The following is a 10527-nucleotide window of genomic DNA, read 5'->3' on the forward strand; positions in this document are numbered from 1 at the left end:
ATTTTCCAGTGAACAGACCACCATCATTTAAGTTCATGCAGATTCCACCCCCACTGACCAAGAAAAAAAAAACCCTAGCCAAAAAAAGAAAATGAATCAAAACAACAAATAAAAAGACACAACACATCATGATTACATTTTTTAGAAAAAAAACATGAAAAGAAAAAAGTGAAAAAACAGAGACAAAAAACCCCCCCAAAACTAAAATCATAAAAATATCAAATAAAAACCAACAACCAAAAAACAAAACAAAAACTAACCAGCAGAATTGGGAGTTGCGGGTGAGTTTGCTTGGCTTCCATGACCTGACACGTTTGTAGCTGTGACTGCTGTTTTCGCAGCATAAATATTGGCTTCCTCTTGAAATTTACCTATGTTCTTCTTGTACCGGATTCGCTTATTTCCAAACCAGTTTGATACCTAAAGCAAGTCCAAGAGAAGACAGAGGTTACAGTTCAATTATTATTTCCATTTTGTTTCTTTCAACTGTCAAAAGTCTTTGTGAAAAATCTTTGGCAGTAATCACAACTGTGCAAACAATAAAAGAAAGTTTCTCATACTGATGCCCTGCTGACACAAAGCAGATGGTGGTACCTAGCATGTGTTCATTTCTAGTCCCCGTAATCACCTACTAATGCGGCCAGCTGGGTATCAACTATGAAAAGCAAAAGAGCACAGTACAACCTGTGTGTTCTCTTTCAACATACAAGAATTATTTTACCTATTTATAAGTAACAATTATTTTCTTGGATTCAAAAAAAGACCAGGCACACAGCAGCTTATGCAGCATACTGTCACCTGCTCTTCCAGCATCCTAACGTTGCACTTCACAAAGACACCTCTGAATTTTCTTATGTGAGAGCATGTGGGATTACACTAGGACTGTCAGGCTAGAGCTACTTAGTATTCTGTTTTATTGATTTATGCATTTAAATGTTCTGCATCTTGTTACTGCACTGAGAACTAGCAACTGAAGCTCTGCAAGTATTGTCAAATGAAAAGTGAAGCAACTGCATACTGTACTTCATCTGAAAAAAGATCAGGGAAGTTATGAATCCACAGGCAAAACTGCTTTAAAAATGTCTCTCGTCAAAGCAGTATAACCGGCAAAAATATATTAGGATAAATTATTTGCAGGCAAAAGAAAGGATATGAGCAAGATACGCTTTTACTAATTCTGTTTTTATTTCATTCTCAAAGTGATGCTATTTGTTTTAAACACTTTAAACACTGTGAAGGTGCTTTGCATCAGATACCCATGCAGATATTACATTAACACTTGTAAAACGTGAATACTGCATGGACAGCCTCATGCAAATGATCAAAATAATATATGTAAAGCATGAATACAGGACAAACAACTAGAGGTGGATATTCAGAGTGCTGTACAGACATTGCATCAATATATGTAAAGTGGGAACACAGCATAGACAGTTGAGGAACGGACTAAAGAAAGGAGACATTATTAGGTTGGGGGGGGCATAACAAAGGCGCACAAATAATTTATTAATTGGAGGCAAAATGAAAAAAAGGAGACCCATGAGTAAGACTAAAAAAAGTCAGATTTTATAAAATCCAGCAGGTGTTACCATTTCACGTATTTCACTTGATGTGCCTAAGTGGTTCTTTGGCAATTCTCCTGAAACTGTGTTATCTGTTATCTATGACGAACCGAATGATATGAAATACCATGGTCCGATCATCACAGACTACATCTAACTCTCAATTAGAAAGAAACCTTGTTCCAAACCAAAAAACACCAACTCAGTATGAAACCAGAGGCAAGACTGACATCAAAGAGTTTTGGAAAAGAATCATCAACAATCTTGACACCTGAAACTACAGAATTCCTCATCACCTTGGAAGAACAATGCAAATCCATATTGGACGAAATTGCCCCGGTAATGAAGAAAAACAAATACAGAACCAAATCATCCTCATGATTCAATGAAGATGTAAAGAAACTAAAGAGCAAATGCAGAAAACAAGAAAGGAGATGGAGAAAGCACAGAACCGATGAGAACAAGCTAGAATGAAAAGTTATGCAAAATGGAACCACTACAAAGAATAGGAAATGACTACAAAAACACAAGCAACCTTTATGGACTAGAACACAACCTATTTGACACAAAGCCAGTGGCATCAAAGAAAGAAATGACCCCATCCGCCCAAGAACTAGCAAAGTACTTCAAGAAGAAGATTGTAGACCTAAAGGAGGGGGTAACAAAATGACCACAGATACCTAGACACATAAATAGAAGAAATGGAAATAAAATATGAAGGCATCATCACGGACCGAATTCTGGACATCATTCAACCCTCCCACATTTGACACGTTAATCAAACTGTAAAAAAAAAATACTCCAAAACATTCTGTTGGCTAGACGAATGCCCTGCCCCAACTACCTACTGAATGATGCCCTGGAACATTTCATAGAACCAATTCGATCGAACACAGTGAACATACTATCATACTAACATATTTCCAACAGAAAAGGGCAGAATAGTTCTTACACCAATCTTAAAGATCACACAAAAGAGCAAAAGCAAAATCTCCAACTACAGACCAGTGGCCCTCACTCCTCTCATGACCAAGGTCATGGAAGGCCTAGTAGCCAAACAGCTCATGGAATAGCTCAACAATTTTCTCCATACTTCATGACTCACAAGCGGGATTCAGGCCACAACACAGCACAGAAACAGTATTAGCCAACTTCAAAAGGGAAATCAGCAAAGGCAAGAAAATCCTACTCCCCCAATTTGACATGTCAAGCGCCTTTGACATGGTTGATCACAAGATCCTGATAAGAATAATGGACAAAATCGGCATTGGTGGAGAAGTACTAGAATGGTTCAAGGGATTTCTAACATCCAGATCATATCATGTAAAGATGGGTAACACACACTCCCCTACATGGATGGCAAAATGCAGAGTCCCACAAGGATCACCAATATCACCCTTACTTTTCAACATAATCATGGTCCCATTAGCCAACATACTAGCAAGATATAGATTCAACACATTCATCTACGCAGATGATGAATCAATCTACACAGCATTCGACAAAGACATGACAGAAATCGCAAGCAAGATAACCCAAGGAGTAAATATCCTAGAATCCTGGGCAACTGCATTCAAATTAAAACTAAACAAAGAAAAATCACAATTCTTAATTCTCACATCCACCTACTGCAAGAACACCTTTCTCAGCATCACTCTGAATAGATATACCCACCCAATAGCAGACAGCCTGAACGTACTAGGGATTACAATAAACAGAAACATGTCATTCAAACAACAGACATCAAATGTAACAAAAATGTTCTGAACAATGTGGAAACTAAGGCACATAAGAGGCTACTTTCCAAGAATAGTCTTCCATATGATAGATTACTGTAATGGGATATATGCAGGATGCAAAGATCAAATCCTAAGAAAATTACAATAAGCACAAAATACCGCAGCAAGGCTGATTCACGGAAAATCACGCTATGAAAGAGCCACACCACTACTCAAGGCCTTACACTGGCTCCAAGTCAAAGCAAGAATATCCTTCAAACTATGTACGCTAGAATATAAAATTATATTCGGTCTAGCACCAAGTTACATGGTAGACCTAATAACCTTACCGATACAAAACATAAGCATGGAATCGAGAAATTACCTCACACTACGCTTCCCCAATTGCAAGGGACTAAGATTCATGTCAACTTACTCATCAAGCTCTACATATCTATCCACTAAGAACTGGAATGCACTACCAAAAACCTTAAGAAACATGAATTACTACTTGATCTTCCAAAAACAACTTAAAGCATTCTTCTTCAAGAAGTTTTTCTATGAAGAAACATAGGGACGACAAACTAGACATGTCAATCAGATAACCAATTGTTAATATGATTATTGCCACTAAAATGTACACATACCTTTATTCATACTACCAACACAGATCATTCCTTCGAATGTAACCATATTATTTTATTTGTAAGGCACATTGCAACAATGTAAATTGGAAAATGTGGGATATAAATGCTGTAATAAATAAAATTAAAAATACATAAATCTAATGCAGTTTCTCAATGTGACCTGTTTCTGACCATGGCTACTAAAACAGAATTCCAGGGCAACAGACTTGCCCAAAGATCTTAAACAATTAAAAAAAAATGTTTATTCATTTTCAACAAAGTAATTATAAAACTTACAAAATATAGTCATTCCATAGCTCCCTGAGAACTCACTTCATAACATAATCCTATTCCCCTCTCATAACCCCCTTCTCTCCTCCATCACCTATCTTTATAGTTCGTCCACTTCAAGTCCCTAGGCAAGTCTCAGAGGTTTATTAGGAGCGAGTCAAATCCATTTGAACCTGATTTGTATTCAAAATATGGCTCCAAGCTTTAACAAAGAATATTCCAGAAGGATTCTCAAATTTTTTTGAAATGTCATCCATTTTGACCCATTTGTAACATTCACCTTCTGGCATTCCATAGTTAACATATGAATTATTTGTGTCCTTCATAAAGACATACATTTCCTTAAAAACGTTTGAGGCCCTTTCTCCCTGAGGTTCACAGTAGGTTCCAAATCAAGAAGAAGCTCTGGTGATGCTCTAACATTACTCTTAAGAAGTGCTCAGCAATATCTATACACATGATCCTGAAACGTTTTTATCAATAGGCAGTCCCAGAATGCTATACCAAATAAGCAGCTTGTGCCTTACATTTTGGACACTCATCCTCTACTATGAGTTCTGCCCTGTAGTCTCTGTGTGGAGCTATACAGGCTCTCAGACGGTATTTCACGAAAGGCCTGTATTTATAGTAATGCCAAAACAGGTTTAATATTTGTTTTCAACAGCTCTCCCTGTATATTCACATTTAGTTCTCTATGCCAGGTAACCCCCAATGTGGAATAATTCAGCACAGATGAGTACTCTTGAAGATCCTTGAAAAATCTGTATGGTGGCCTCTAAAGAAAGGACAAAGCCAAATTTTTCAAATCTCTCTTCTCCAAGATAGTAACATAGTAGATGACGGCAGAAAAAGACCTGCATGGTCCATCCAGTCTGCCCAACAAGATAAACTCATATGTGTATACCTTATCTTGATTTGTACCTGCCTTTTTCAGAGCACAGACCGTACAAGTCTGCCCAGCAGCATTTCCCGCCTCCCAACCACCAGTCCTGCCTCCCATCACTGGCTCTGGCACAGACCGTATAAGTCTGCCCTCCACTATCCTCGCCTCCCAACCACCAACCCCCTCTTCCCGCCATCCAATTTCGGCTAAGCTTCTGAGGATCCATTCCTCAGATAACTTTCGTCCACCCTATATTCAGCAGGTGGCGGTGACCATTTTGCTTCTAACCGAAGAATGTTATTCCCGGATATTCAATACCAGGCCTTGCAACAGGTTTCTTTATGTTGTTGGTTATACGTGCAGTAATTTTCCCATTTTTACACTATGATACTTGTGAAATGAGGAATCTCTATACAAATATGAGAGCCCTCAGAACCAATCTATATCAAAGCATGGTCAGAAACTTCAATGGATCCCAATTTTGCCTGAACAACCTGGGAAAACAACCTGTAGGACATAAAAATATGATTAATATGTTAAAAAGTGTCATGAGTCCTAGATAAGTGAGAGTAATCTCCTCCCACATCTACTATAATAAAACTCACCCTCAACGTTCTGAAGACACTGACGTCACTGCAGCCACTCAGACACCGGTTTGTAAGCTCATGGTGGTGAAGCCACAACACTCACCATGTCTCCATGCCCCGCCCTCGCTTCACACGTGATGACGTCGAGGGCGGAACAAATACAGAACAACGTAAATGAACGAATGGGGAGGAGTAGGGATACACGCAGAGCGTGTTTCCCTACTCCTCCCCTTTCAACGAATCGCTGCAGACAGCCTCATAAAACGAGGACACTTGCCCCGGCCCATTTCAAGGCCTCACCCCGCCCCTTTCACGCCCTCACCCCGCCCCTTTCGTGCCATCGCCACGCCCCTTTCGTGCTATCACCATGCCCCGGTCGCCCCCTCTTCCCCCCATCACCTTCCCTCCCCCCTGTCACATCCCCTCCCCTTACGCGACTATCCCTGGTGGTCTAGAGGTACCTCTTCGCTCGGGCCAGGAAAGAAAGAGCCCCTGCTTTCCTGGCCGGAACGCTGCTTCTAGCTGCCCTGCTGCATCCTGTGTAAGTCCGGCTCTCGGCGTTTCAAAATGGCCGCCGAGAGTTGAAGCAGCCTCGCGAGACTTCAACTCTCCGCGGCCATTTTGAAACGCCGAGAGCTGGACTCGCACAGGATGCAGCAGGGCAGCTAGCAGCAGCGCTCCGACCAGGAAACATGGGGCTCTTTCTTTCCTGCCCCGACTGAAGAGGTACCTCTAGACCACCAGGGATAGTCGCGCAAGGGGAGGGGAAGGGAGTCCCGTGCCCGCCTCCGACGACAGGAGGGCATGGGACTCAGAGGACAGAGAGGGAGACAGCAACGGAAGGAGTGGGGAACCCTTGCTAGCGCCCGTTTCATTTCAGGCAGAAATGGGCCTTTTTTACTAGTTATCTATAAAGTCTAATGCAAAAGCTCTCAATATCTTAGATCTTTTTATAGACAAAGCAATCTCTGACATATTCCAGAATACAGTACATAAACTGGATATCATTCATCCTGTATCCCAAACATACAACACTCATTCAAAATGGTAAAGAAATATCTTATCAGGACCCAAGTGCCCACCCTTCATCCGGGTCCCTCTCTTTTCTTTCTCTGTACTTTCCACCTGAACCAGGGTTAACAAGTAAAGCCTTCCAGTTATCCCCTGCTTCCCTCTCCGCTTTCCACCCTGACCCCTCCCCTCCCTTCCATCTAGCCACACATTCAACACATGCTCAGGCACGTGTTACATGCAGTAGAGGTCCCCATAGATCTCCTCACTCAAATCATCCATATTGTCCAGCATTTAGACATCACATTCAACCTTCCAATGTATAACTAAGACACCCCCAATATCCCACACATATGTTGATTACTAGATAGGAATGTGTTAGCCCCACTGTGCACTGGCAAGAATATAACCCACCAGTATGCCAGAAAAATGAAATGCAAAACTAAATGGTGTAAGTTCAAAACACAGCCACCAAACTCTTACAGTTTCAACGTTTCTTCACATTGCCAAATCATGAAGCCAGTGTTCCCTCTATAAACATTGTTGTACTGTTTTCAAGGCAAAACCATAATAAAAGTGAATCCAGAAAGCTGCCACTGAGGGTCTCACTGTTCTCACTCTTTCATGGTGTGATTTCAACAACTGGTTTCTGTCATAAGAAGGCCAGCTCTCTTGATAAAAAAATTTGAAAGATGGCCGTATATTGCAGAAAAGAAATTTGCTTTTTGTATAATTCTGTACATACTGCTGTAAATTCTCAATATATCACAGAAAGTTTAATAGAATAATCTTGAAAAATGCATATGGGAACCCTCTTTTCTTTTCTTGTATCTTTGGAGCACCTCTGCTTTCTGTGAGTAATCCAAAACATTTACAATAGCACTTCTAGAGCAGGTAGCTTCTGAATATTTTTGCTCCAACCATTGGGCCCACATTTTTTTTATTGGGCTCTGTGCCTCATCCCAGGATAATACTTGCAACAGCCATGTTTCACGAAGGTGTAAGCTGTCCTCTCTTACAGTATGAGGCTGTGCCCTATAGCTACACAGGGTGAAGGGAAGGTTTCTGTAGGGATTGGAATGTTTCATCCACCTCACATTTTCTAATTGTAGGGAGTGGGGACAGATTTAACCCAGCAGCTGGAGGATTTATATGTGTGAAGTACAGACTACAACAGTAAAACAGGTTGTACTGTGTGGCAATCTTCGTTCCAATCAAGGCATATAACCACTTTATGACAAGAGTATCATTTATAACAGGGTAACCGATCTGCAAACTGCAATATGGAAAATAACCAAAGAAGATACGTGGATAATAAAACAATATTTATTAAAAATAGGTGGTAATAAAATTAAAAAGCAGAGTACTAGATTCGCTTAGTACTATACCTAAACTTGAGGGAAAGATGCTTACTTGTTCAAGGTATAGAAGGAACATCCCACATTTTGGTTTTTAAAACAAGCCCCAGTTTTCAAGGCTTTCAGCATAACCAATTACCCAGTGTATCGCACTGCATTCCTCAATCCAACCACACATCGCAGAACACTGTTTGAAAGTAGGACACGATATTCAAGGGGAGGGGGTGGGTGCCCAGGATACTTTCTGACTTACAGAAACATAGGCCTTTTTCCTAATTAAAGCACTCAGGATCATTATAAAAGCAGCCCAATATTTCTGGCTGCAACCATGCCCCAAAGGGAACATTCTCTCTCACTGTTCATATTCACACACGTATGTGTGGGTTGCAATATGAATCTCACTTGTAATTAAGATTTTCTAAAGCAACACTTGCATGCAACCAATGAAAAATCAGCTTGCTAGGAGGCATTATCCTGAAAGTGCAGGGCTAAGCAGTAGCAGAGCTACCAAAGGGGGCCTGATTTTGATATCATGCCCCTAAACCCACCATTCCATTCCTGGCTCCACCCCTGACCTCAACCACGGTACCAACAAGCCACCTCCCCCCCCCCAGGTAGGAGGAGATGTCTTAACACATCATCTCTTGCTGCCATAGGATCAATCTTGTGATAAAAGCTGTGAGCAGGATTGCCGGGGGGGGGGGGGGGGGGGCAGGCCTGGCCTCCAAGGGGGCCCAGTGCTGGGGTCTCTCTCTCTCTCTCCTGATGGGATCCTTAGAGGCTGAGTAGGAGCAGACACAGGGCTTTGGGCCAAGGCCTCTGGTTTGGCTGGCGGGGCTCCCCAGGCCCCTTCAGCAGATGTCTTCCTCCAGTGCTGTTCTTCACTATGCCGCATTGCCTGCCCCGCAGCTGCTTTTCCCTGAGTGAAGAACAGTGCTGGGGGAAGGCTTCTTCTGCTGGCGTGGCACTGGGATCCCCACCAGCCAAAGTATTTGGAGTTGCGGGGATGGGGGGAGGCAGTGGCAGCAATCCTGGAGGGGGGGAGGCGGTGGCGACGGCACTGCCATGGTTCAGTCTCTCTGCGGCTCTGGCAGTGAGAGTTTGCAGCTCTTATCACAAGACTAGTCCTGTGGCAGCAGCAGATGTCTTATTAACACATATCTTGCTGCCAATGGATGGGGATGTCTTTCATTGGGTGTTCAGGAGATGACCTGTGAAAGTGGGAGTCTCCTGCTGAATGCGGGAGATTTAGCAGGTCTGTAGCAGCAGCACAGGATGTGATACACAACACTGATTTTTGTGCTGGAAATGGTGACAATGACTCACACTGAGCTCATTTCTCTCACAGAACATAAGATTGTAAGAATCCATCAAGCCCAATATCCTGTTTACTGCAGTGACCAGTTCAAGTTACAATTACTTAGCAGGATCTCAAAAACTAGCTAGATTCCATGCTACGTATTGCAGGGATAAGCAGTGGATTTCCCTAAGTTCAGTTTAATAAGGTTTTAAGGACTTTCCACCAGGGACTTGTCCAAACGTTTTTTTTAAACTGAACTACACTAAGTGGTTTTACCACATTCTCAGGTAACAAATTCCAGAGCTTAATTATGAGTAGAGTGGAAAAATATTATCTTCTAGTTGAAAAGCGGCTTAAACCTTGAAAATCTCTACACCATGCAGAATCTGAGTCTAGAATGAGCACTTCATGCTGGCCCTGAATTTTCCCTCCTCGGTCCTATCATGAAGGCTGTGCAAAAGCAGTGACCATCTGACTGGCCTTATGAAGGTCCACAACAGAGAAAACACTCTTAAAACACACGTTTTCACACAAGCTAATAGCTTCACATGTTATTTTGACTCCCCAAAGGAATGTACCTATACTTCAGAGGCTGTAAGTAATTATCATATGTTCTTGTTTTGGCTATAAGTTTGCCAGGCACGCAGTGAGTGTATACAACTTGCAGCACTCGCCCATAGAGACAGAGCTGGCTGTAGGCTGCTACCTCCATAGCATGATCCATGTCTCTGTTATACATAGAGTAAAAGAGTACAGAGGTAGACACACTGAGCGTTGTCAAAAGAGTTCCTGGAAAAACCATCCAATGGTTTTATAAAAATGTTCCAGGACCAGAAAATCCACAGACTAAACTTCAGAAATAAAAGAGTTGTTAATCTTCAATCCATTTTGACTGTGTATTCAACATTCCTGCTGGGACTGCAATGAAGTTGCTTTGTCACTGACTGCCCAGACATAACATATTGACTGGACATTGATGGGTTTTGGCGCACAGTCATGGGATGTTGTCAAAATGATTGAGTCTTCTCAGTGTAAACACAAAGTATTCATTCATGTTATCATGCTTTAAAAAAAATAAAAAAAAGAGACTTTGAAGGCTCTTTTCCTGTACTTTCATTATCCCATCTCATTCTGCCTAGACCGTAAGCCCTTGGTGATGCACTAGTAATCCACAAGTATTTCTGTGTCTCT

At 41.7% G+C, this 10527-nt stretch overlaps 1 protein-coding gene across 4 annotated transcripts in view; it reads right to left on the reverse strand.

Annotated features, from left to right (window-relative positions):
* The window catches only part of PBX1 (PBX homeobox 1), a 779157-nt gene that overhangs the window by 110907 nt on the left and 657723 nt on the right, over nt 1-10527 (reverse strand). For 3 of the 4 annotated variants that reach the window (XM_030205925.1, XM_030205929.1, XM_030205928.1), the window contains exon 6: nt 261-420. In XM_030205925.1, coding sequence (XP_030061785.1) covers nt 261-420 — 160 coding nt within the window. The remainder of the gene's footprint in view (nt 1-260; nt 421-10527) is intronic. The other variant, XM_030205927.1, reaches the window with a different exon arrangement.

Source organism: Microcaecilia unicolor, chromosome 6 (assembly GCF_901765095.1).
Source record: "Microcaecilia unicolor chromosome 6, aMicUni1.1, whole genome shotgun sequence".
Taxonomy (NCBI): domain Eukaryota; kingdom Metazoa; phylum Chordata; class Amphibia; order Gymnophiona; family Siphonopidae; genus Microcaecilia; species Microcaecilia unicolor.